This window comes from Periplaneta americana, chromosome 5, assembly GCF_040183065.1.
Source record: "Periplaneta americana isolate PAMFEO1 chromosome 5, P.americana_PAMFEO1_priV1, whole genome shotgun sequence".
NCBI lineage: Eukaryota > Metazoa > Arthropoda > Insecta > Blattodea > Blattidae > Periplaneta > Periplaneta americana.
The window spans coordinates 173,736,094-173,762,407 of NC_091121.1; the positions used below are offsets into that span (position 1 = coordinate 173,736,094).

A 26,314-nucleotide genomic window follows, 5' to 3' on the forward strand; every position below is an offset into this window, starting at 1 on the left:
CCCTCTTAGCCCCAAATATTTTCCTAAGGTTGACTATACCCATAGATTTATTAAATTTAAGAATTTTGTCTCGTATATCTGATTCTGCCATAAATTATATTTTATAACCCAGATAACTGAAGTCTCTTTTACTCTTTCTAATATTTGATTACTGATACAAATTTTGCTTGGTATTAGTTTTTTTTTTAAGTTGGTTATTCAACAACACTGTATCAACTACTAGGTTATTTAGCATCGATGAGAATGGTGATAGCGAGATGAGGCCGAGGATTCGCATAGATTACCTTGCATTTACATTATGGTTGGGGAAAACCTCGGAAAAAACCCAACCAGGTAATCAGCCCAAGCGGGGATCGAACCCGTGCCCGAACGCAACTTCAGAACGGCAGGCAAGAGCCTTAACCGACTGAGCCACACTGGTGGCTGGTATTGGTTCTTTTTCGTAAAAAAATCATAACTTTAGATTTGTCTGTATACCTATCTGCTATTGATTTCAAATTATGTACAGATCATTGTAGGTCATCTTTTGTAGAGGCTAAAAGTACTTTGCCATCTGCAAAGATTAATGTATTTAAATGTAGATGTCGATTTACAGTTACATACCCATGTCATGTCAATTTAAATTCTTTGATGATAGCATTCACATATATATTAAATAAAAGTGAAGAAAGTCCACAACCTTGTCTAACACCTGAATTTATTTCCCTCCAAGGTGATAAAGTATCTCCAGTTTTTACTGCAATTGAAGTTTCTTTGTATAAATGAGATAAACCAAAGGTCCCAGGTTCGATACCCGGCTCCGGAACAATTTTTCCCTCGAAATTATTCAAATCAACTTTACAGGGAGTTATACCTGAAATCTTGATTTGCATAATAGACGTCACTGTTCGTTAACAGAAAACCACAATTTAAGTCACACGGAGTTAGTGTGCACTCGAAGTTGGTTGCTTGACGGTTGTCAGCCCACTTTGAGGTCTGTGGATATAGAGGGAAAAATTGGATCGGTGTCGGTTAGAGTTCCCGGGTAGCTCAGTGGTAGAGCGTTGGTACGTTAAATCAAAGGTCCCGGGTTCGATACCCGGCTCCGGATCAATTTTTCCCTCGAAATTATTCAAATGAGATATGTTTTGGATAATTTGATGTGGTATATTATCATTTAATAGTATGTTTAACAAGATATGGCGATTAACTTTATCAAATGCTTTTTGATGTGGTATATTATCATTTAATAGTATGTTTAACAAGATATGGCGATTAACTTTATCAAATGCTTTTTTGAAGTCTATAAAGACGATGTGTTTTTCCATATTAAATTGTCTGTGTTTTTCTATTAACATTTTCAAGGTAAAATATTCATCGCAACATGATCTTTCTTTTCAAAACCATTTTGTTCTTCTCTCAAAATATGTATTAATGTAAGTATGCAAAATGTTAGTCTAGCAATTATGTTGTTTCCAAAAATACTTACTTGTTTCCTGCTAGAACTTCTGGACTGCAGTATTCTACTGTGCCATAGAATGTTGAGAAGAGTCTACCTTCACTCATGAAAGTAGCCGATCCAAAATCTATTAGTTTAGCATGAAATCTCTCATTAATTATCACATTTTCATCCTTGATATCACGGTGAAGTATTTGTAACGAATGTAGGTAATCCACCGCAGAGACAATCTGCAAAACAAAACATATAACCAAGGTAGTGTAGGCTTTCACGGCCGGAGTCTATAGATCTAGATTCATTTTCCGGGCTGAGAGGCTGTGGTCTGTTGGTTGATTTTCTACCAGACGTTTCGTCTGCAACTGCGGCAGACATCTTCAGTGGAGTGGTATTCGAGGTCGCAAAACTCTTCTCGGGCATACCTGAGGCAACTGATTCTGTGGCTGGTTGTGCGGGCAAATTTATAGAGCATCTAGCGGGCCGAGACCTATTGTCGCTGAGGTCCACACCGCTTCGTTTGCTGCTCCTGTTCTGGGTTCCGTCCTTCTGTTGTAGTGGCTTATCTGTTCTGTTTAGGACCGGGTACCAACATTTGTTTAGCTTTACGCCTTCTTCCTTGCGATTAAAGTTGTTGTCATGTTTATAGATTTCGATCGCTTCTCTATGTAGACGGGAGAAAAAGTGTGTCATCGTGCTCAAGATGTCTGTGTCCTTAAATCATATGTTGTGATCGCCCTCTTGGTAGGCATGTGCTGTCATCGCCGATTTGTCGATCTGTCCTAGGCGGCAATTCCTCTTGTGTTCTGTCAATCTCGTACTGACACTCCACTGTGTAGTACCGATGTAGACCTTCCCACATGAACATGAAATCCTCGACCTCGAATACCACTTCACTGAAGATGTCTGCCACAGTTGCAGACGAAATGTCTGGTAGAAAATCAACCAACAGACCACTGCCTCTCAGCCCGGAAAATGAATCTAGATCTACATAACCAAGGATTTTAACCTACTGTACATGCCACAAAGAACGAAAACAGATTAGTGAATCTCAATACAACAACATTCGCGAGTCACCATGGATTGAACTAGTATTTTGCAATGTAATGTACAATATTTCGAAATTAACAAAAGCAAATATGGAACTTCACATTTCTCTAACTTTTCTTTTTAGTATCAAGTTACAAGAAACAAAGATTTATCTATATATAATCATCACAATAACATAAATAATAATAATAATAATAATAATAATAATAATAATAATAATGTAGTGATTTTATGTGAAATTATGTTGACATGACACCACCACTCATTTATATATTAAGTTTTTAGAAATGAATTTAAACATAACTATATAACTTAATTTTCAGATATATACAACTGGTATTGCAAAATACTTCATTGGAACCATTACCTGAAAATATTTACTACCCTGGGTACCAACTATAAACAACATGCAATGCTTTTGCCCTGGAGGACTGCAAAAACAGTCACTAAGTGTGATCATTATGACTTATACAAACCACCAGTGTTGAAATATGTAATGCAAGAAACAAAATAAAATATGACAGTTTGCAAAGAAATTGCCAACAAGCACACAACTAGTCATTACCTGTCTAAAGATGTAACTGTTCAAAGTTTCATCTAAATAAGGCTTTCTATCTATAAATTCGAACAAATCCATGCCAGCACCATGTTTTTCCATCACTAACTGAAAGAACTTCGCGTTCTCAAAAACATCCAACACTTGTACCTGAAATAACAATAAAATTAAATTAATTTAGTCTTCATGTAACTTTAAGAATCAAGTACAGTAATCATATGCCAATTGAAATGACGAAGAGACAATTTTTTTATGTAAATGTCTTATCTGTACAGAAGTACCTACAGAATAAATATGGGAAACTCTTGTTATTATTCAGTTGAGAAGCTTTCATCATCCAGTCTGCTCTCAAAATTACCGATTCTTCTGTTCTTCGACTCTCACTTTGAGAGAGGAACAGAGGTTAAGAGTGTTTGAGAATAAGGTGCTTAGGAAAATATTTGGGGCTAAGAGGGATAAAGTTACTGAAGAATGGAGAAAGTTACACAACGCAGAACTGCATACATTGTATTCACCTGACATAATTAAGAACATTAAATCCAGACGTTTGAGATGGGCAGGGCATGTAGCACATATGGACGAATCCAGAAATGCATATAGAGTGTTAGTTGGGAGGCCAAAGAGAATAAGACCTTTGGGGAGGCCGAGACGTAGATGGGAGGATAATATTAAAATGGATTTGAGGAAGGTGGGATATGATGGTAGAGAGTGGATTAATCTTACTCAGGATAGGGACTGATAGCAGGCTTATGTGAGGATGGCAATGAACCTCCGGGTTCTTTAAAAGCCATAAGCAAGTATATACAACACAGTACAGTCAAATGTCATTTTAACGAATTTCTAGGGACTCTGTCATTATTTTCGTTATAATATTGATCAATGCTACTTTTTACACAAATATCATAGCTGTATGTTTTACTTTGAGAAAAAGTTTGTAATTTTTTCTGAACTGAACATTTTATAATATTGATTCTTCTAGATAATTTACAATAACACTTGCACTTTTTGTCACATCCTCTGGTAAATTTTTTTGTCCTGCCAAAAATAGCCATTAATCATTAGCAACATTCACAGCTTCGGCAAGAGACTTTTTTTTTCATTATCATTGTCACTACATACAGATTCTTCATCACTTTCACTCACATCACCTTGTTCTTGCATTACACCACTGACAATGCCCTCTTCCATAACAGAGTTCTAGGACCAACTCTTCAATGTCATCGGAAGGCTCCTTTTTTCTTCTTCAATCACTGACAAAATTCTGGACTTCTGCCAGAAATTCATTATAACCACTAAGGGCAAGCTTCCCCATGTTGAAGTGAACATGTCCATGGCTTCTAAAATTGATATGTTGGTCCATGTTGAATCTTTCGTACACTACTTTTCACACTTGAATATAAATAATTGGTTAAATGGCGATCTTACTCGTGTTAATTGTGTAAGCATGTGCGGCTTACAGCTGCTTCAGTGCTTCTTCACACTATCCTCAGAGCCTACCAGATCTCGGAGTCATCTCGAACTTCGCTGCCTGTTGTATGGGTGCGTTCGATTGTTGAAAGGTGTTGAAATGTGGTGTCAAACAGTGTGTGTGTTCTGAAATTGATCTGTGTGTTGAGAATTTGATCAGGGTGTGTTTTAGTGTATCTGTATATTTCATATTGTTCTAGTGTGTTGAGTTTTTGGTTTTTTGGTTATATGTGTAGGATTTCCATGTCTGCATTTATGTTATTGTATGTGTGGTTAGCATTAGTTACATGTTCGGCATATGTAGATGTATTGTGTCCTCTGGTTATTACTTTAATGTGTTCTTTGTATCGAGTTTGGAATGATCTGCCTGTCTGTCCAATGTAGAAACTGTCGCAACTATTGCATGTGAGTTTGTACACGCCTGTATGGTTGTGTTTATTTGTTTGTGTGTTGAGATGTCTTTGTAGTGTGTTTTCTGTTCTGTATGCTATGTTGTATTTCTGTTTTCTGAATGAGGATGCGATCTTGTGTGTGTTTTTGTTTTCATATGTTAGTGTGATGTATTTCTTGTGTATGTGTTGTGTTTTGTGTGTTTGTTGAGTTTTTGTTTTGTCTTCCTTATGATGTTGTCTATGATGTTCCATGCTTACACAATTAACACGAGTAAGATCGCCATTTAACCAATTATTGATATGTTGGTGTTATCACCTACAGTTATTCTGGTGAGGATTTTTCTAATCAGCTGTGAACAGTAAAGTACTTTGACGGCACAACTTCGTTGTAATGATCATATGTATCATGGTCTAGTGGTCAGAGCATCTGGCTATAGTTCACGAGGTCCTGGGTTCGATTCCCGGTTAAAGCACAGGAATTTTTCCTTAAAGGGGATTATTCCTGTGTTCGTCCATGGTCTGGAATTTAGGTTAAGTTTAGATTTCAGACCTCTCCTGGCACCACATTATCATAATCATCCTATCACATCATCGGGATAATGTAACTCAACCTTCCAGGCGCCCCAACCTCAGAAGTGGGTTACAATTAAGCCACGTTCGTATAATTTAAATAATTTAACATGAAACCTTATGCAGGTAAGGAAGGAGAATACCGTTGTACTGACGAATTCATTAAACTGGTGTTCATTAAAACACATTTGACTGTAGTGCTGTAACATACAAAAAATAAAAGTTACAACAAAGTTTGTATACATACAATGTTAGGATGTTTTAGTGTCGTTAGCAAGCTGATCTCTAGTGGAACTTTTCTCCCAAGTGTAGGATCTTCAACCCATGATTGCTGATGCACTTTGTGTTTCTGGATGAATTTTGTTATAACCTGAACACAAAGAATTCAGAAACAAATAAGCAGTTCAGACAGCCAATCATAACAAATGAGAAGTTGAAGAAGGGAATAATTATAAAAAAAAAAAAAAATATTATTTTTCAAGTAGTTTAATTCATGTTAGATTTAAGGAGATGTGATGTGGTAAGTGGTTCAGATTGCAAGAGCTGTAATGAGATTTTATTTTCTTTCGTAATTTTAAAGTAAATAGCAATAACTTATTCACACAGTTACAGCACAGTTTAGTATATGTGGAGCTCCTTTCCAAAAGGTACCAAATCCAACAGATCTAATTTTACAGGAAATGAAAAAAACTGCTCATAGCTGTAAAAAATATTGTATATTGTGATGGCTTTATGTCACTATTCTTTATGTGTCACCAATCATATTTAGGCATATATTTAAGATATTTCACACATTTTCAGGAAGTTATTAATGATTTTAGTTTGGATTTGGTACATTTTGGCAGCACAATTGGATGAGGTACATATTGGCATGAAATAATTCAGTAGCCTAATTATGAATGAGGATGTACAGGAATTATTTAGTATCACTGTAAAAATGAATACATAATTAAACATTTTTCATTTCAAAAAATTAGGCTATGTTTGTTGTTTTTGTTTTCGGTCATTTTACGACGCTATGTTTGTTGTTCTAATCATCATAATTAACATCAATGTTATCTTCATCCTCTGTTCTAACAACAGACTCAACTTTTATAATATTACTGTAAAATTGGAGTTTATTAATGTCAAAATAGCCCATGGATACTAATAAAGAATCTTTTTTCTTAGCCTCCTGAACATGACTTTGATATTGGCATGGAATAATTCAGTATTATAAATGGGGATGTAAAGGAATTATTCATTAGCACTATAAAATTAAATAGGCTACATATTACTAAACATTCTTAATTAAATTTCATAAAATGGAGGCTATGTTTGTTCTAATTATGATAATCAACATCAATGTTATCCTCATCCTCTGTTCTAACAATAGAATCAGAATTTATAATATTATTGTAAAATGGAAGTTCGTTTAATGTCACAATAATGCAAACAACTAATACGTCATCATAATAGCCAATGAAATTTCTGCATGACAAGTGACGTATCAGTGACACGAAGTCGAGAACCAATAGGAACACGCTAGAGATTTGGTATGTTTTGGCATCAATCTCAGCATGGATGTGGTATTTTCTGCTGTAAAACACTGTTTTCAGTGACTTCTGGAGACATGATTTGGTACTTTTCGAGAGAAATGGCTAGTGTTTCCATTCTAGAGTAGCTAAGAATGTGCTGCCATCTGTAACTCGTTTTTCGAAAATTGTGGATTTGGTACCTTTTGGAAACAAGCTCCACATATACAGTCGCGAAGCTAAATACATAGTAAATATGCAAACATTAGATAGTTGCTCACCACTAGGATCGCTAATATCGCCTCATTACAGGCAATGCAAAATAGTACCGTCACAGTCTATTGTTTCTAGCACCCTCAAAACTCAAGCTTCGTGACTGTATATAGTAGACTGTGGTTACAGTATGTATTTCATATCCATGTATTTGCTAATTATTCTAAGATTTTTAAGATGACAATATGGTTCACATACCAATAAACCATCCTCGTTTCGGAATGCCATTTTAACATAACCAAACGCTCCTTTACCAATCTGTTGAAGTGTTGTATATTGCTCGCCATAGTCACCACACGTTTGATCGTCATCACATTGACTTAACACTGATACAGAACCTGGTCGAGTGCTTGGTTGTTGTGGAATGATGTTGCTCTGTGCACATGAACGAATTGCCTGAAACCAACATGAAGCACTCAGAAAGTCAGATCAACATTCCTTATTGCAATAGGATTCCATAGATTACAGCAACTGAAAATCTGAAACTACAAAGTAAATGAGAATTGAAACAGAAGATGCAAAAAGGTGACATATCAGGCATTCAGAAGTCAACATGATTAACTCCACTTTTGGTTATTTCAGAGTTTATAAGTTGGCAATGTATTAAATTGACCATATTTTCAGTGGTCAATGTGATTTGCTCCATAGTTCAGTAAAAAGCCCACAGACTGCAGTATTCTTCTCGACTACATCACAGAATTAATAGTGTGTGTTGAACTTTAACCTTGAATATCTCAAAATCTTTGGAAAAGGAGTTAATCATGTTGATTTCTATTATGGTAAATAAACAAATTTTACAGGAGACAATAAAAACTTTCTGCAAATCATGTTCTGTAAATACAGGGTGAACCATAAATAATACCATTAATTTCAAGGGGTTATTCTTTGAGATCATGATAACAACACCTCCACCCCCTCTATCTTCACGAAACAGATTAAAAATTTTGTAGTCAGCAAATTTGTAAAATTTTAAAATATCAGCAATCTGAAAAGATTCTTGTATGCATATTATAGAAGGCTTTTTGTCCTGAACTTCTTGCTTTAATAAATCCATTTTGTTTCTTAAAGACCTAGAGTTCCATTGTAAAATTTTTAGAGTATCTTTATCTTTTTCGTTAATGTTGCCTATTCGTTTTAATTCTCAGTCTGTAAATGTACTACCCAATGAGACATGGAATTTATTCTTTTTAGCCTCATTTTTTATATTACAAAGAATGGATTTTGCTTCTGCATTGGACTGACACCATACTTCAATTTTTTTAGTATTATATTTGCCTCTTTGTCTCATTATATGGTTCTTTCCAATATTAAATTTGGCTCTGACTGACTGGACGGTGTGACTTTTGGTGTTCCAAATAAGTACTTTAGTAAGATTCTTGGCATCTCTCTGTGCAGTCCCTACCCGGAGATCCGATTGAGAGACTATTTTACCTTCGGAGAATTTTACACTGAGGGACTCCATGGATATAAACAGTGAAAAATATAGTGGGACTGCGTTGGTGGTAATGCAGCTTATGTGGGTAACTCTTTGTTACTTTTTAGCTTAAACAACAAGTTTAAGCCCCCTCACCACGACAAGGTGAGTACCCACGAGAAAAACAACAACTGGATAGACTACAGTGGACTATAGTGGACTTTATGTTGTCAGCAAACAGCTGGATACATTAACAAGATTGATTGATTCTTTGAGATATTTCAAACAAAAAAGTTTAATACAGTTTTGCTCATCTGTTCTTCCTTTTCGGGGGAAAAAATATTTTATATTAAACATTTCATAGCGTATTTTGGGAAAGCTATTGAATTAATTCCCAATATGCTCAGTCAATTTAAGAGAGCAGTGTATTATGATAATAAATAACTAGAAGAATTTTAGTTTTGTTCTTTAAATGTGCAGAAATTTAATCCAAACAAATGAAGGTTTTTGTGCTGTAAAGGAATTTTGAAACCTGATGCACTGTGACAACACTATAAAGATGCCTGGAGAGATGCAGCTCGCATATACAAGGAATGGGTTAGACAACGAGAAATGTAAATATAACACAATTGCTTTTAAATAAGGCTCGGGAAATTTGATTTCTTGTATGTAAGTTTACATACTACTACTTCAAAAATTAAAGTGAAAGGCAACTACATGGATAAATATATAATAGGATGCGAAACTGCAGTCAGCACCATCTGGCATTGGGGGTCTGAAATAAGGTGATCAGCACCCAACATTAGAACTACATGTTGGGTACATTACCCAGAGTTCTCTATTTATCCGTTCGAGATATTGCTGTACGGGAGAGTCGAGGAGTCGAGATGGCGGACTGAAACTTGCTAATAAGTGAACATAAAGTGATACGTGTGTGTACAAGCAGTGTATGTTAAACAGTGATGTTTTGGACGTTGTAAAAATAGTGTTGTTGAATGTATTGTAAAGTAATAGTAATATAATAAATTGAAGTATCTAAGTAGTTCTTGCAGACTTTTCCATTGCGCTGTACAATAAATACCCAAAGAATACAATCCCAATTATCTAACCTTTTGCTTTATTTTTTGTCTCTGTCTGGTTATATTTTAATCGGGTAGTGTAAAATAGATCGTCTCTTTTATCTTCCTGTTGGCTCCGGTAAGAATTTTCAGTAGAAGATACTGTGAGGAATAAAACTGTAAATGTTTTATTTAAAATTGAGTTAGTTTTGAATATCGATGAGGGTGGGAGGGAATACTTTCTGCACAGTTTAACATTTTCGTCACCAGGTGCGCTGCTAAATGCATGGAGTAATTACTCTTTTCGCTACATGGTGCGCTGCTAGATGTAATAACGCCCCTCCCCCCAACAGGTGGCAGCAAGGTCAATTTCTACAACAGCGCCTCTAGTATGTGTTACGGGAAACTAAGTAAGTTTCGCATCCTATTATATATTCATCCATGGCAACTATTTCTAACTGGCTGAAGAAAATGATCGTAATATGACAAACAGAGATTTTTAAAATTATTAATTACATTTGTATAATGTAAGATAAGCTTTTCTTATTAGTTGTGTTCACCAAGTACTTAATTAAAATTAAATCAAAGTGCTTAAAAATAACATTTTTTTTTTGTACATCAGCATCATAAACAGCCTTTAACGTTAGTGAAAATCATTAAGTAATATAGCATGAACTGTAAGTAATGACATTAATTTCAGGGGGTTATTCTTTGCGACATTTCTAACAAAAAGTTTAATACCATTTTGCTCGTTTTTGCTTCCTTTTCGAGATAAAAATAGTTTTATATCATACATTTCGTGGCGTGTTTTGGGAAAGCCATTGATTTAATACCCAATATGCGAAGTGCAGTGCATTATGACAAATTACTAAAAGAATTTTAGTTTTCTTCTTTAAATGTGCAGAAATTTGATCCAAACAAATGTAACTTTTCATTCTGAAAACGAATTTTAATATGATACATTTATTCGGATCAAATTTCTGCACATTTAAAGGACAAAACTAAAGGTATGGTCACACGTCGCTACTTTTGCTGCGCAACTTTTGTACTGCAGCTGCAAAAGTTACGTGTCGTGTTCACACGTAAGCCAAAAGTAGCGCGCTGCTGCACGCTACTTTTCGTGCTGCGCAATCCGAGTGCTGCAAAAGTTGCAACTGGAGGTTGCGAGTCTGTTCACACACAAGGTGCTACTTTTGCAGCCACAGTCATGCTGCAGGTTTCCATCTCCGTGTTGGCTTCTCAATATACATTTTGTGGTTATGTTGCATTATTAAGAAACACATGCGAAAGCTTCCTTATCTACTATTTGCTTTTCTGTCGTATCTAGTATTCAGAAATTGGCATTATTTTTACTATAAAGCTTTTAAAAACGTCTATATACTTAAATGATAACCAACAGCATATTCATGTAATCAATGTTGGCAACCCTCCTGTTTGAAACTACGCTACGGAAAATTTTAAAAATGAATTATGTCGTCAGCAATTATTGTTGTGTATTTAATAACTGTTAAAAATGATTTATTTTCATCACATTTAACATTAAAATATATCCAAACAATAAAAGTATCATTGGCACATTTGGGTGGTAACACTGGTCGCAACCGCAGCAAAAGTTTCAACAAAACTGATTATCAAAAATGCTGCGGCAGCAACCCTGAGAACCCTGTTCACACGTCGCTACTTTTAAGCTGCACGCACTATGGAAAAGTAGCGGGCAGCAGGTTCAGCAGCCGCTACTTTTCGGGTTGCACCATTGTTCACACGTCGCAGTACGGGAGTTGCGCAGTTTTTTGTACTGCAGCGCTGCAAAAGTAGCGACATGTGACCGTACCTTAAAATTCTTTCAATCATTTATTATCACAATACACTGCTCTCTTAAAGTGACTGAGCATATCGCGAATTAAATCAATGGCTTTCCCAAAGCACGCTAAGAAATGTTTTACATGAAACAATGTTTTCCTCAAACAGTAAGCTAAAACAAGCAAAATTATATCAAATTTTTTGTTTGAAATATCTTAAAGAATAACCCCTTGGAATTAATGACATTACTTACAATTCACTCTGTATTACTTCAGAGGTAAGCACAACAGACATGACGATGATAATGATGATTGATGATGATGATGATAGGAATGATACAGATTCATTTTTGTTTAAAGATAGGAAACTAACACATAATAGTACATTATGCAACGAGCCTATAATGATAGTAATTAAGACGCGAAAATGTCTGTTTATGAAACGAGCACAAGCGAGTTTCATAATTTTCATACGAGCGTCTTAATTACCATTATAGGCAAGTTTCATACGACTTTTTATGCTCGACTATATTTCTAACTTGAAATTATTCACAAGTATTCATTTTATTTGTATCTGACAGAAGATCGGAAGTGACCTTGTGCATAGCTCGTAAATTGTGAGATGTGCACAGACGCGAAAGTATTGATTTTTTCCGAGGAACAATAATGTCATTGACCTTGATGTAATGTAGAGAATAACATGAACTAATTTTGATATAACCTGGAAATTGATTTAGAATTGAAAAACGAGATGACAAATTGAATTTCTTTGAATATTATTTACAATTAACGCTAATTATAGTAACAGAACATAACCTTCTGCGACAGTATTGGATTTCCAGCCTCCGTGACATTTCCCTCGTTGTCTTTCGATTGCATATCCGAGAATAATCGAAAACCTGAACTTTAATGAATAGGTGCACTTTAATGACATGCATTAAAGGACTGCTACCAGGTGTATAATTACTACATTTCGACATGGTCGAGCATAAAATCATTTTCAAAATTACTTAACACTTTAACTTAGTAATATCAGGAGCCCTTACCTGTCCTAATGAGTTGTCTATAGTGCTATTAAAACTGGATGTTAAAGTTAGATTTCCTCCACAATATCTCCCTCCTTCTCCAATTTCTTCTGGGTCTCTTGACACCCACACACAGTACACAAGCCTTCCACATGCTAGAGCCACACCACGTACTCGATACACAATATCTGAGACAAAAATCAAACACCAATTAATTGCCATGACACTATGCCATTAACATTACAAGAAGATTGTATTACTTAAAGAGGAAGGTGGGAATGACAAAAGTAGATGTATGAAATAAAGAGCAGTCCAAAGAGCAGATCTTTCCATTTACAAGTAATAAATTCAGTTTAAAATTTGTATGGGAAAAAAAGTATGCATACATATACTGACATGAAGGTTTTCGTTTTTCCCAACCAGTTACCACTTGGCAGCAATACAACCAATCAATATATATGCACAGAATTATGTCTTCATTAAAAACTTTTTCGGAAAATAAAATCAAGGTTTAATGTTATCTACACAAATTAATTTATTAAAGTCGATATACTTCTAATCGTTAAGGAAATTGTGCTATTAAAAAAAACATTCACTTTTCTGTATATAAAGCCACAATTGTACACTCATTATCAGAGGTCTGCATCGGACGTTTTCGCTCGAGCGCCAAGTAGTTCATAGCATAATCCGATAGGTAGAGCACATGCACAATGGGTAAAACTGTCGCAAGCGATAAATCCTCGAACAGTATAAGCCGAGCATTAGACATTCGTTCTTGTTACAGTGATGAACTGTGTAGTAACATCATAGATGTTTATCATTTCAAAACTTTGCAGTGTTTAACTAACCTCTCCATAGTACAACTACAAAACTTGCTTTAAAATGTAATATAAATGTTGTAGGTATATGTTCCCCCCCCCCCCCCCACACAGGAGTGATTTTGTTTTTGCCATATCTGATAGATGTTATTGGATGTAAATGTAATTATTATAAACAGAGAGAACAATCACGATAATGCAAGAAATGTATCAAGTTTTCTAATAATTAGTGTATCAATCTTTGCGTCTGTAACAGTTGTGCAGCATAATTATTCGTTTTATTATATTTTCTGTGACATTATCTCTGTACTAATATTGTTATTCATTTACTGCTATATAATATTTTGTAAAAGTTTCTACATTTTCGCAGTATATAGGTAGGCGGACCACTATGTATGGACCTATCATATTATATATGTGGTAAATCAAATATTGAATAATTATTAATTAGGAATAATAATTGTATATCGAAGTTTTTCGTACTATTTTATTTATAACTTCATGTTATTGTTTTGGTACGTTCCATTAGATGTTTGCCATAAATGCAGAAAATAAAGCCTTATTTTTACTGTGTGACCAAACATATGTGTATCTTATCTGTCACCTTCCATACAAGATAAGACATGTCGGTGAGATGACCTTGTACTACGCTTCTATTTATTACGAGCGTATCACGATCGATCTTATCTCACTCGAGCGTGCGACATTCGACCGAGTTCAAGCGAGTGATTTAACTCCAATGCAGCACTCTGCTCATTATGTTTCATATAATACGAACACATAAAACCAAAGAATATTATATCAGAAACGTGTACATAAAATAGGATAGATATAAAACATCCAGTATTGCTATCTAATAAAATCCAAAACATCTAAATTTAAAGGGTTCGAGAAGTAGAAAATAAGATTAATATTTTAAATACATTCCAAACAACAATTACAGAGCAATTGCAAGGGCCGTTATTTTTTTAAGAATCATTGGCATTTCCCATAAAGAAAAAGGATAAAGATATGAAAATGAAAGTGATGACAAGAAGATTAATGACAAAAAAAAGGAAAAATATGACAGCTACCATTTCATCCTACGGCCAACAAACATGGAAGAACCCATCTCCATTGACTTTCCATGTACTACAGTAATAGTAAACAAAACCAAAGTTTAATATCCCAAAGTTTGCACTTCTCATATCTACTAAATATAGGGTGTTTGAGAATAAGCTGCTTAGGAAAGTATTTGGGGCTAAGAGGGATGAAATTACAGGAGAATGGAGAAAGTTACACAACACAGAGCTGCACGCATTGTATTCTTTACCTGACATAATTAGGAATATTAAATCCAGACGTTTGAGATGGGCAGGGCATGTAGCACGCATGGGCCAATCCAGAAATGCATATAGAGTGTTAGTTGGGAGGCCGGAGGGAAAAAGACCTTTAGGGAGGTCGAGAAGTAGATGGAAGGATAATATTAAAATGGATTTGAGGGAGGTGGGATATGATGATAGAGACTGGATTAATCTTGCTCAGGATAGGGACCAATGGAGGGCTTATGTGAGGGCGGCAATGAACCTGCGGGTTCCTTAAAAGCCAGTAAGTACTAAATATGTACGACTAACATGCTAGTAAAAAAGTACTACCATCTTACCTAAATTTGAGGCATCGCGATGCCTTCCAAATCCCACATAACTTCCATCAACGAACTTCTTTAGTATTCCAACTTCGACTTTATCTTCTAGGTCTCTCGACATTCTTTTCCTTGCCAGCCTCTTGCCAACTGCAGGAGTAGATGTTAAGAGATCAACAGTACGGTCCAAACTATCCTCTTCATTAAGGCCTGGTGAGTTTGGAATTATACTCAGTTCCTCTGAACCATCTAATTTATTAACACCTAATGATTCTGTTACTTTCCTTTCATAAAACTTCACATCAATTTCAGAAATCTTGTCTTTTTCACTTCCATCACAATGCCTTTCTAACCTATTCTCCTTGTCAGAATCATTTGTACCTGATTTTTCATACAAACCTAGCACTTCTACAACAACATCAATTCCTTTTACAGAGTCCTGTGAATTCTCTCCAGAAAATGATTTTAAAGGCAACTTTCCACCATCTGACTTGTTATCAGTTTTATTAACAGGGTCATCCTGTTCATCTTGTATAACTTCTATACTGTCGTCATCATCATCATCATCATCTTCACCATCTGAAGCAGTTTCGAAGTTGTCATCATAATCGACAAAGTCATTTCGAGGTGATACAATTGGTGTCAACTCGCCATTGTCACTGTAGCTTTCTATGTCCAGAACTGCATTACCGGATATGATATTTAATGTCATAGGTGGTAATGTCTTCCCATTACCACTCCCATCATGATGAGAAGGTGAGGCCTGTTCTCCAAGGCCACTGTTGGGGGTTGACTGGCTTATTGTAAAGATGGAACACTGTTTTAATGATGATTCATTGCAATAGGAAGAGAGGCTAATACTGAAAAATGAAAATAAAATAAAGTGATAATTCACATTGTTCAGATAAAATAAGAGCTCTTATTATTATTATTATTATTATTATTATTATTATTATTATTATTATTACTACTACTATTATTATTCATACAGGAGTAAGACAAGGCTGCGGCCCTTCACAGTCAAATAATTAGAGAATGGAAACAATTGCCTCATGGATATATACAACTCAATAGACATTTACAACTAGATTCATTACTTTTTGCAGATGATTTAGCTCTGGTGGCATCCTCAGAAGATGAATTACAACAAGATTTTAATTTTAACAAAATTGGAATTAAATATGATATGAAAATCAATAAAGAAAAAAATAAAATTATGGCCTTCTGCGGAAAATACCCTGTGCCTAGCAAAATATGTTTAGATTCAAAACTATTAGAAAGGATTAATTATTTTACATAGCTCGGATACACATTATCTTTTTTTCGATGAAGTAGACATTTCACAGAAAATTTCTAAATACACCAAAACAATGGGAATAATTAACACCATTATGAAACCTTCCCTAGTACAAAGGCATACTCGAATTCGTCTTTACAAGACCTTGGCGAGACCTGTACTTTCTTACGGCAGTGAGGCATGGACATTGAGGAAGAAAGACGAAAGCAGAATAACGGCTAATGAAATTAAATTTATGAGATATACAGCGGGATATACAAAATGGGATCACAAACGCAATGGAGATGTAATGGAAGAATTACAACTAGAACCTGTAATTAATCACGTAAAACATTATCAGAACAAATGGATAAATCATCTGCATCACATGCGAGAGATAGAATCCCAAAAGTCGTGCTCTACTATCGTCCAAACGGGAAGAGATTTCTCGGTCGTCCAAAGAAGCGCTGGATTGAAAATTTAACTGTGAGATTGTAACAGGCTATTTGGCCTAATACTTGAAAGAAAGAAGAAGAAGAAGATTACTATTATGTCTCAGCTCTATTTTGACACTCTTACAATATCAAATCAACTCTTCCTAAGCATAGCTTCAGAATTTTCTTCTTACAGTATAAGACAGAACTCTAATTTCTGCATTTCTAACAATAATTTTTTAGTTTGTTATTTAAGAATGTTACAGTAAAATCCCTCGTATCCGGCACCCAAATAACTGGCAATTCCAAAACAACGGCACTTTTGGCCAGGCCAAAAAAAAAGTCATTCATGTGGAAGGGAAGAGTTGAATGAAGATTTGAGTGGTTTTCGTGAACTGCACATGTTGCATATTGTTTACTCTTTACATTGTTCACACGTGAAAACGTAAGACAGAAACTGATGTACCTGAAGTAGTAGATTAGGTAGGATCGGTAAGTTGCCTCTTGGGCTTGCAAACAATGCACAGAGATGATATCTTTAAATTTATCACTTGAACTCGCCCATTTTGAAGGGGTGTTGGACAAGTCTAAACAGGAAAGTGTGAAATTCTCTGTTCCTACTGCACATAAGTTTCATTCGTGTGATAAATAACATCATGGCTACTACCGCTAAGTGCAAGAGGAACATACACTGAAGCAAAAGCTTGAATTACTCGAGAAAATGGAGAGAGGACTTAGTAGAGCCAAATTAATGGACAAATATAAAGTTGGAAGTTCAATTTTATATGATATAAAGAAATAAGGCAATCAACTCCGACAATTCATAAGTAACACTGAATCTACAAAAGTTGCGGAAAATCGGAAAACTGTACTTCAATCCCACTGTGAAGAATTACATTGTGTTCTATACGAATGGTTTGCAATTAAAAGATCTGAGGGAATGTACATTTCTGGGCTGATGTTACAAGAAAACACCATGGAATTGCACCAGAAAATGAAACTACAAGGTGAGTGTGGATTTTCCGTTGGGTGACTTAACAGATTCAAAGAGAGACATGGAATCCGAAAACTAGATGTGTCCGGTGAACAAAGGAGTGCCAACCAAGTGTCTGTGGATCAGTTTATTAATCAATTTTTTATAATTTACAGACCTTAAAATTACAATCTGCATTCCAAGAATAAGGTGAAACTTACCTAGAACCATCTTTGGCAAAACCAAGATTCAGTCTGTTCATTGAGTCTAAAATTTCACCAACTGATGCCAGTGAATTATTTGCATTAACAACATCTGTTACATTGGTGCATGGATTTTCCTCATCAGAAGCCAATAAATCTACGCCTAGATTTTCCACAACATTGCTTGATCTTCCCAGTTCGAAGGTTCCAGTGTTTTTTCTGCTATTCATCGACTTATCCTGGTCTGTGTTTTCCAAAGCAGAATCATAATTACTGTTGTCATTATCGTCGTCTGTCTTGTTCAAATCAAAATGAGGTAAAGTTACTGTATTATCACCCAAATATTCCAAGTCCTCGCAGAAGTTCGGTATGATAGTAGTAATTTTCTGTGGAATAGAAAAAAATATATAATTACAAATAAGTTTGTGATTATTTATAAAAAAAATGCGTAATAGCAATCAAACATGGTATATGTTGCCACTATTCACTGACTTGACCAATAATTAACTCCATCTCTTCTTTCCAGATCTACCAACTCTCCAGTAACATGAGAATATTCAGAAAAATACACAAATAATATATAAGCAAGTAGGGTAACAGCACATTTAAAACTCTCACCATTAATTGGCTAATCTAACTAATGTAAACTCGTCAACAACACTGATCAGCAATGAAAGTACAGTATTACGTTTAATTGCATTCAGTGTTGCCAATCTGCATGATAATGACCAAAAGCATGACAATGTAGTTCTAATGAGATTATTTTTTTTAATGTTGGTTGTAAAAAAAGGAACCAGTAAGAATTATTGCAATTAATTACATTAGCATACTGACTCAAATCTAGTGTAATGTTTTTTTTTCTTTGTGTATAAAAACAGCTGTATGAAAAGTATACTCGTAAATGCAGTTCAATCATTTTCAGTCCTATCTCACCATTAAGGTAAGCATTCACTACATCGTATCGCACTCATCGGACGAATCGGAAAAAGACTATCTTTGCTGTAATTGTTATGTAACCGCGTTCACTACATCGTATCGGAAGCATCACCTCTCGGCAAATCCGTCCACGTTTCTCGGATGGGCAACTTTTCCGATGCGTGCGATCATGGCCTTCTTTAATAAATCAATTTTAATTTGTGTATATATATATATATATATACCTATATATATTGTGGTTGTGATAAAAGTATTAAAAATTGGTTTACAGCGCCACATTGGCAGTGATAAAAGTATGCAATATTCGTTTATTGGCTGGTGGATACTCTATATTGACCCATTCTTATAACAACAGAATATGTACTTACCTGACCCAGTAACTCAGACTGGGGATAACCAAACATCATGTGAGTGAAGTGGTGATTGCAGCTTTCAATTGAACCATCTTCCGTAATAACAACAAGACCACTCATATTTGCAAATACCTGCAAAGCATAAAAATAGATATGCCATAACAATACTTTCACAACACGAAATGAACTTGACAAGTTTCAAATGACCTGCTTAGTTTCATTCTCCCTCTTTTTCCTTCCTCCCCCTTGCCACCTATTTCTTGCTATCACTACAAAGAAGAAGTACTAAGAAAACTGCAAGAAATCGATTTCGAGGTTTTTATGGAAATAGGCGTTTTCAACATCTCTGATACCAAGAAATTGGGTTTTGCCACGTCATTTGTCTGCCTAATTTTAGTGCACCATTCCTCAAATAGCATTTCTTTCTATTAATGTTAATAAAATGCAGAAAATTACTTGGCATTATTTCTTTATTGCATTAACAAAGACTAGATAATGAATATGAAGAGAATCCAACCAATAGTTTCATAGAAATTGCTGCACACCAATGTGAGATGATAGAATTAGAGATGCTGAAAATGTTTATTACCACAAAAATCTCAAAATCAGTTCTTTACAGAATCATAACATTTGCTTTAATAAGACAGTTAAAAAAACTCTGTTTTTCCAAAACAGTTTTCTGAAGAAATGTGCAAAATGGAGTTTAGTGTGCTATAATACTTAAGAAAATGATACATATCTTGCTTTTGATTTGTAATACTAGTACTTTTGGAACACAATCATGAAACTTTACTGGTAATTTGTAGGTATGGTGTGGTAAATTACAAATGTAGAAAACTTTTTTGAAACAGAAACTCTAGTATTTATACTACTTCCTAAAGAATTTACTTGTAACATACATCATACCTTTGTGGAATAGGTCCCTGTACTAGCTTAGAAATTTCTTAACATACACACACAAATCCAATACCTACCCAAATAATTACTGAGTAAAGGTTAGTGTTAGCATTGTCCATGTCCTTTTCTTCTGTTATCTGTTCATTTATTCTTAAACACAAAGGAAATGTAGCTCCATCTCTGGTGCGACCTGTAGCTTTTTGTTTCTTCACTTCCTAAGCAGAAAATTCATTCAATCATAAATGCACATAATGTGAATAGATGATTATTCCATATCACCTTAAAGAACTGCGGAATTCTCGTCATTGTATCACCTAGTCACTCAATTTTGTTACCCGGTGTTTTGGTCACTTCGACTTTTGGTCACCCAATATTTTGGTCTCCAGTATACATTTCTTTTAATAATAATTTATTTTGTCAAGTAAAATATTGTGACAACTGCCTCGGGATTCGAACGCCGTCCGACAAGGCGAGAGAGACGAGGCGCGCGGAGAGAGACGAGGCTGCAGTCATGCAAACTGGAGGGGACGGACGTAAGGGGAACGACGGCATGCTGGGAGGCGGCAGAGAGGGGGGAAGTGAAGCAACTGCGACTGAGGGGAGAAATCCAGAGAAGTTTCGGGAAGCTCCATCCTCTCAGCATCTGTAGATTGATCGCGAAATCGTAGTTTCTGGAAAGTGTGAGTTAACTAATAAAAAGCGAGCAGCCTTCGAAGAGCAGCAGTTGTTGTTAGTATTGGACAGCGAGTTTAGCAGTGCTCAGGAGTCTAGGGTTCGACACGCGAGTGAACTGGAGCAGTGTCCTGGCAAGTGCGGCGCATCCGTAGCCTTTGGTTCGACGTGCAGTGGACCGCAGTTGGGAGACCTGAGTTCGAAGTTCAGTGGACTGTCTCTGGAAGTCTTGGGTTCGATATTCTGTGAACTTGAGTGAATGAGCCAGAAGAACTAGCCAAGGCAACGAACTGAGAACTGACAGTTTTGTTTTATAAATAGTGCCTTGTGAATATTAGTTGAGATTAGCAGTACATTGTTGTTCTCAATAATCCAAGTGAATTGTCATTGTCGTCTGTGGAGTGCAATAACGAATACTGTGTTGCTGTTTGGAGTGGAAATCCCATTGTTGACGGGAGTGTTTAAATTCAATCACAGAAAGTGATTATTGTTGTGACAATAAAAGTTACATTATTGTTTTGAATAAAAGTCACAATATCCATAGGTACACTGTATAAAATGTTATGTGATTAGGCCCTAATGTTTCAAAATTGCCACCCAAATTGTGCCCAATTGCTTTGAAGTATGTAAGAACATTATCTTTATAATTCGCGGGTGCTCGTGTAAAGGGGGTTAAGTCAAATTGCAAGGTATGTAAACTTCTCTCCTTTGGTACTGAACAAAACCCCTTTGTCACAAACTATGGAGCACTGTAGCTCCATCATAGATGGAAGAATAACTTAACCCCTTTAACACAAGAAAAAAGTAATTGTGGATATTTCAAATCTGTACTTATTCCAGTTTAGCCAATTAATACTTAACCCCCTTTACACGAGACCCGCGAATTAGGGTATCGTTCTGCATCCCACTAATCCTTCTGTGTAAATCCTCCACTTTCTTCTTTTATGGGGTGGGGAGTGACTTTCGCAATAACCCTAAAGCCCCTAATACTTCGTGTGAATCGAAATTCCCCTTCGTGATGCCCCATTAATACAATAAATTTCATAATAACTAAAATAAGTAAGAACATCACCTTATACCTAAAATTTTTTGTCAAATACTTATATGCGTAACCACAGAAACAACCTTACAATGACATTTAAATCTCATTACACTTATATGTGTAACCACGGAAACAACCATGACATTTAAATGTCATTCAATTTTTTCAATAAATCATTAATAAATTATTAAATGAGCCGTTCAGAGCAGAAGTGGTGTAAGTCAAAAATGGGTAATGAGTGTTGAAGTAAACATTCTGTAAAATACAGTGCAAAGTAGCAATTAATATTCAATTTATTTAAACTGTTAATAGTCAGTGGATAGCAAGGACATATTAATTGCTACTTTGCACTGTACTTTACAGAATTTTTACTTTAAATTTCATTACCAATTTTGACTTACACCACTTTTGCTCTGAACGGCTCAAATGTAATTAGCTACGAGAATGCCGGTGACTAAAATGTAATCGGTGACAAGAAGGTATGACGACATATCCGGTGACGAGAATTCCTCATCAGCATGATCAGTACACCTACAAATAACTGAGAAGCTGCACATAAAGTACTATTATATAGAGAGCCTTTATACTAAAGAACACAGATAAACTATGCAATTCGTAGTCTGTAGTGACAAATGTTTAGCAGCAATCATATAAATGACTTTACTTCAGCTTCCTAAACTGACATATCTGCAATCTAAAAATGTTTTATTAGTTGATGATCTTCAGATATTAAAGCCCAGAATCAGTTTCAGCTCATTTTTACTATGAATATACTTTGTTTACAAATAAATACCTATTCTGAAATTCTTTGATTTATATCACCTTAGTTAGACCTTCTTCAGTTGTAGGAAGCTTAATAGCAGGTATCAATACAGAAATGTCTGCTTCCTCCAATTCATCTTCTTCATACTGGAAAATGATGGCTGTCTCAGAGTCTGCTGACATTATGCAACCAGCTTTGTCGATGACAAGCTGTGGAATAATAAAACTCGGTAATAAAAATAATAATAATAATAATAATAATAATAATAATAATAATAATAATAATAATAATAATAAATAGGTAATAATAAAAATAATAATTTTTTTTTAACCAATGCCACTAGGTTCTTTTCGACATTTCTGGTCTTCTTTCTTGGCATTGGCTTAGTTTTAACCCACTTCTGAGGTTGGGCTGCCTGGAAGGCAAGTTACATTACCCCGATGATATGATAGGATGATTATGATTACGTGGTGCCAGGAGAGGTCTTAAATCTAAACTTAACTTAAATTCCAGACCATGAACAAACACAGGAATAATCCCCTTTAAGGAAAAATTCCTGTGCTCTAACTGGGAATTGAACACAGGACCCCAGTAACTATAGCCAGAAGCTCTTACCATTAGACCATGAGGCTGGTCATAATAATAATAATAATAATAATAATAATAATAATAATAATAATAATAATAATAATAATAATACAGCCAGCTCTATCCATGAGTAGTATAATCATAATTTTCATAAAAGTTTTCGATATTTATGTGACATTTAATAACACTATTTCATGAAGAGAACAATAAATAAATAATGAAATAAAGAGAATACCACATACTTTTTATTTACATCAAATCATATTTCATTCACATTCATGCAGACACAATGGAATAATGGAAATATAATTAATTTTATTATAAACAAAACTGAATTTAAATACATGGAAATTTAATAACATGTACAATTTTATTACTATGTAAGCGACATTTCATAAAATTAGAAAAATTCATTGGGTGTACTTGATGAGAGGAAATTCTTGATAGATTATTTCTGAGTTTATTTATTAATAATTAGATTACGATGTTACTCATTCATTTTTAAAACTGAATGTGAATCATCAGCAACAAAACAAAGTGACAATACGAAATTGACAATATTGCTGATTGCTCTGATTGGTTGAAATTCAATCGATTATTATATTTCATTTGTATATTGATACATCAGCAAAAGTCATGACAAAGACAACAATAGTGATAGTGATTTTATTATATTTATACATGTAAAATGAACTGACACCTTACAAACTTTAACAGCATTAATATATCCATTATCAAATGCTGAATCCCAAAATAACACAAATTCTAAAATAAACACTATCTTTCATCAAGAGTAATAAATACAGTAAAATCCCTCGTAACCAGCAATACCAAAACAACGGCTCTTTCGGCTTAAAAAAAAAAAAAAAGTTTAAATCTGCCACATTGCCACAGTCTGGGCCGTCAGTTCTGCCACATTAGGAAGTTTGCACAAACTTTCATTTTCGGTGAACATTCGAACCTAAAATTAATGTATTATTTGTGTTGTGTGATGTGTTTTAATAAAGAAAATCCACACAGTTTTTATCTTTATTTAGTTATGTTCAGGCCATCAATGTTGCCACATTAGGAAGATCGCTTGAACTATAATTTTCAGTGACTGTTCGAACCTAAAATTAGTGTATTATTTGTGCTGTGTGATATGTTTTAATAAAGAAAATCCACAAAGTTTTTATCTTTATTTAGTTATGTTTGGGCCGTCAGTGTTGCCACATTATGAAGATTGCACGAACTTTCAATTTCAGTGAATATTCTAGCCTATAATTAGTGTATTATTTGTGTTGTGTGATGTGTTTTAACAAAGAAAATTCACACAGCTTTTATGTTTATTTAGTTATGTTCGGGCCGTCATTGTTGCCACATTATGAAGATCGCACGAACTTTCAATTTCAGTGAATATTCTAGCCTATAATTAGTGTATTATTTGTGTTGTGTGATGTGTTTTAACAAGGAAAATTCACACAGTTTTTTATGTTTATTTAGTTATGTTTGCGCCATCAGTGTTGCCACATTAGGAAGATCGCACGAACTTTCATTTTCAGTGACTGTTCGAACCTAAAATTAGTGTATTATTTGTGCTGTGTGATGTGTTTTAATAAAGAAAATTCACACAGTTATTATGTTTATTTAGTTATGTTCGCGCCATCAGTGTTGCCACATTAGGAAGATCGCACGAACTTTCATTTTCAGCGACTGTTCGAAACTAAAATTAGTGTATTATTTGTGCTGTGTGATGTGTTTTAACAAAGAAGATTCACACAGTTTTTATGTTTATTTAGTTATGTTTGCGCCATCATTGTTGCCACATTAGGAAGATCGCACGAACTTTCATTTTCAGTGACTGTTCCAACCTAAAATTAGTGTATTATTTGTGCTGTGTGATGTGTTTTAGTAAAGAAAATTCACACAGTTTTTATGTTTATTTAGTTATGTTCGCGCCATCAGTGTTGCCACATTAGGAAGATCGCACGAACTTTCATTTTCAGTGACTGTTCGAACCTAAAATTAGTGTATTATTTGTGCTGTGTGATGTGTTTTAACAAAGAAAATTCACACAGTTTTTATGTTTATTTAGTTATGTTCGCGCCATCAGTGTTGCCACATTAGGAAGATCGCACGAACTTTCATTTTCAGTGACTGTTCGAACCTAAAATTAGTGTATTATTTGTGCTGTGTGATGTGTTTTAACAAAGAAAATTCACACAGTTTTTATGTTTATTTAGTTATGATCGCGCCATCAGTGTTGCCACATTAGGAAGATCGCACGAACTTTCATTTTCAGTGACTGTTCGAACCTAAAATTAGTGTATTATTTGTGTTGTGTGATGTGTTTTAATAAAGAAAATTCACACAGTTTTTATGTTTATTTTGTTATGTTCGCGCCATCAGTGTTGCCACATTAGGAAGATCGCACGAACTTTCATTTTCAGTGACTGTTCGAACCTAAAATTAGTGTATTACTTGTGCTGTGTGATGTGTTTTAATAAAGAAAATTCACACAGTTTTTATGTTTATTTTGTTATGTTCGCGCCATCAGTGTTGCCACATTAGGAAGATCGCACGGACTTTCATTTTCAGTGACTGTTCGAACCTAAAATTAGTGTATTATTTGTGCTGTGTGATGTGTTTTAACAAAGAAAATTCACACAGTTTTTATGTTTATTTAGTTATGTTTGCGCCATCAGTGTTGCCACATTAGGAAGATCGCACGAACTTTCATTTTCAGTGACTGTTCGAACCTAAAATTAGTGTATTATTTGTGCTGTGTGATGTGTTTTAATAAAGAAAATTCACACAGTTTTTATGTTTATTTAGTTATGTTCGCGCCATCAGTGTTGCCACATTAGGAAGATCGCACGAACTTTCATTTTCAGTGACTGTTCGAACCTAAAATTAGTGTATTATTTGTGCTGTGTGATGTGTTTTAACAAAGAAAATTCACACAGTTTTTATGTTTATTTAGTTATGTTCGCGCCATCAGTGTTGCCACATTAGGAAGATCGCAGGAACTTTCATTTTCAGTGACTGTTCGAACCTAAAATTAGTGTATTATTTGTGTTGTGTGATGTGTTTTAATAAAGAAAATTCACACAGTTTTTATGTTTATTTTGTTATGTTCGCGCCATCAGTGTTGCCACATTAGGAAGATCGCACGAACTTTCATTTTCAGTGACTGTTCGAACCTAAAA

The 26,314-nt window shown here is 34.8% G+C and overlaps 1 protein-coding gene across 3 annotated transcripts in view; it reads right to left on the reverse strand.

The window, feature by feature from the left end:
* The window catches only part of Pask (PAS kinase), an 83,446-nt gene that overhangs the window by 11,478 nt on the left and 45,654 nt on the right, over window positions 1–26,314 (reverse strand). For all 3 annotated transcript variants that reach the window (XM_069826786.1, XM_069826789.1, XM_069826788.1), the window contains 10 exons: window positions 22,598–22,747; window positions 20,139–20,276; window positions 19,180–19,296; window positions 17,894–18,261; window positions 15,011–15,849; window positions 12,572–12,738; window positions 7,453–7,650; window positions 5,715–5,837; window positions 3,048–3,188; window positions 1,469–1,668 (listed from right to left, as the gene is read on the reverse strand). In XM_069826786.1, coding sequence (XP_069682887.1) covers window positions 1,469–1,668; window positions 3,048–3,188; window positions 5,715–5,837; window positions 7,453–7,650; window positions 12,572–12,738; window positions 15,011–15,849; window positions 17,894–18,261; window positions 19,180–19,296; window positions 20,139–20,276; window positions 22,598–22,747 — 2,441 coding nt within the window. The remainder of the gene's footprint in view (window positions 1–1,468; window positions 1,669–3,047; window positions 3,189–5,714; window positions 5,838–7,452; window positions 7,651–12,571; window positions 12,739–15,010; window positions 15,850–17,893; window positions 18,262–19,179; window positions 19,297–20,138; window positions 20,277–22,597; window positions 22,748–26,314) is intronic.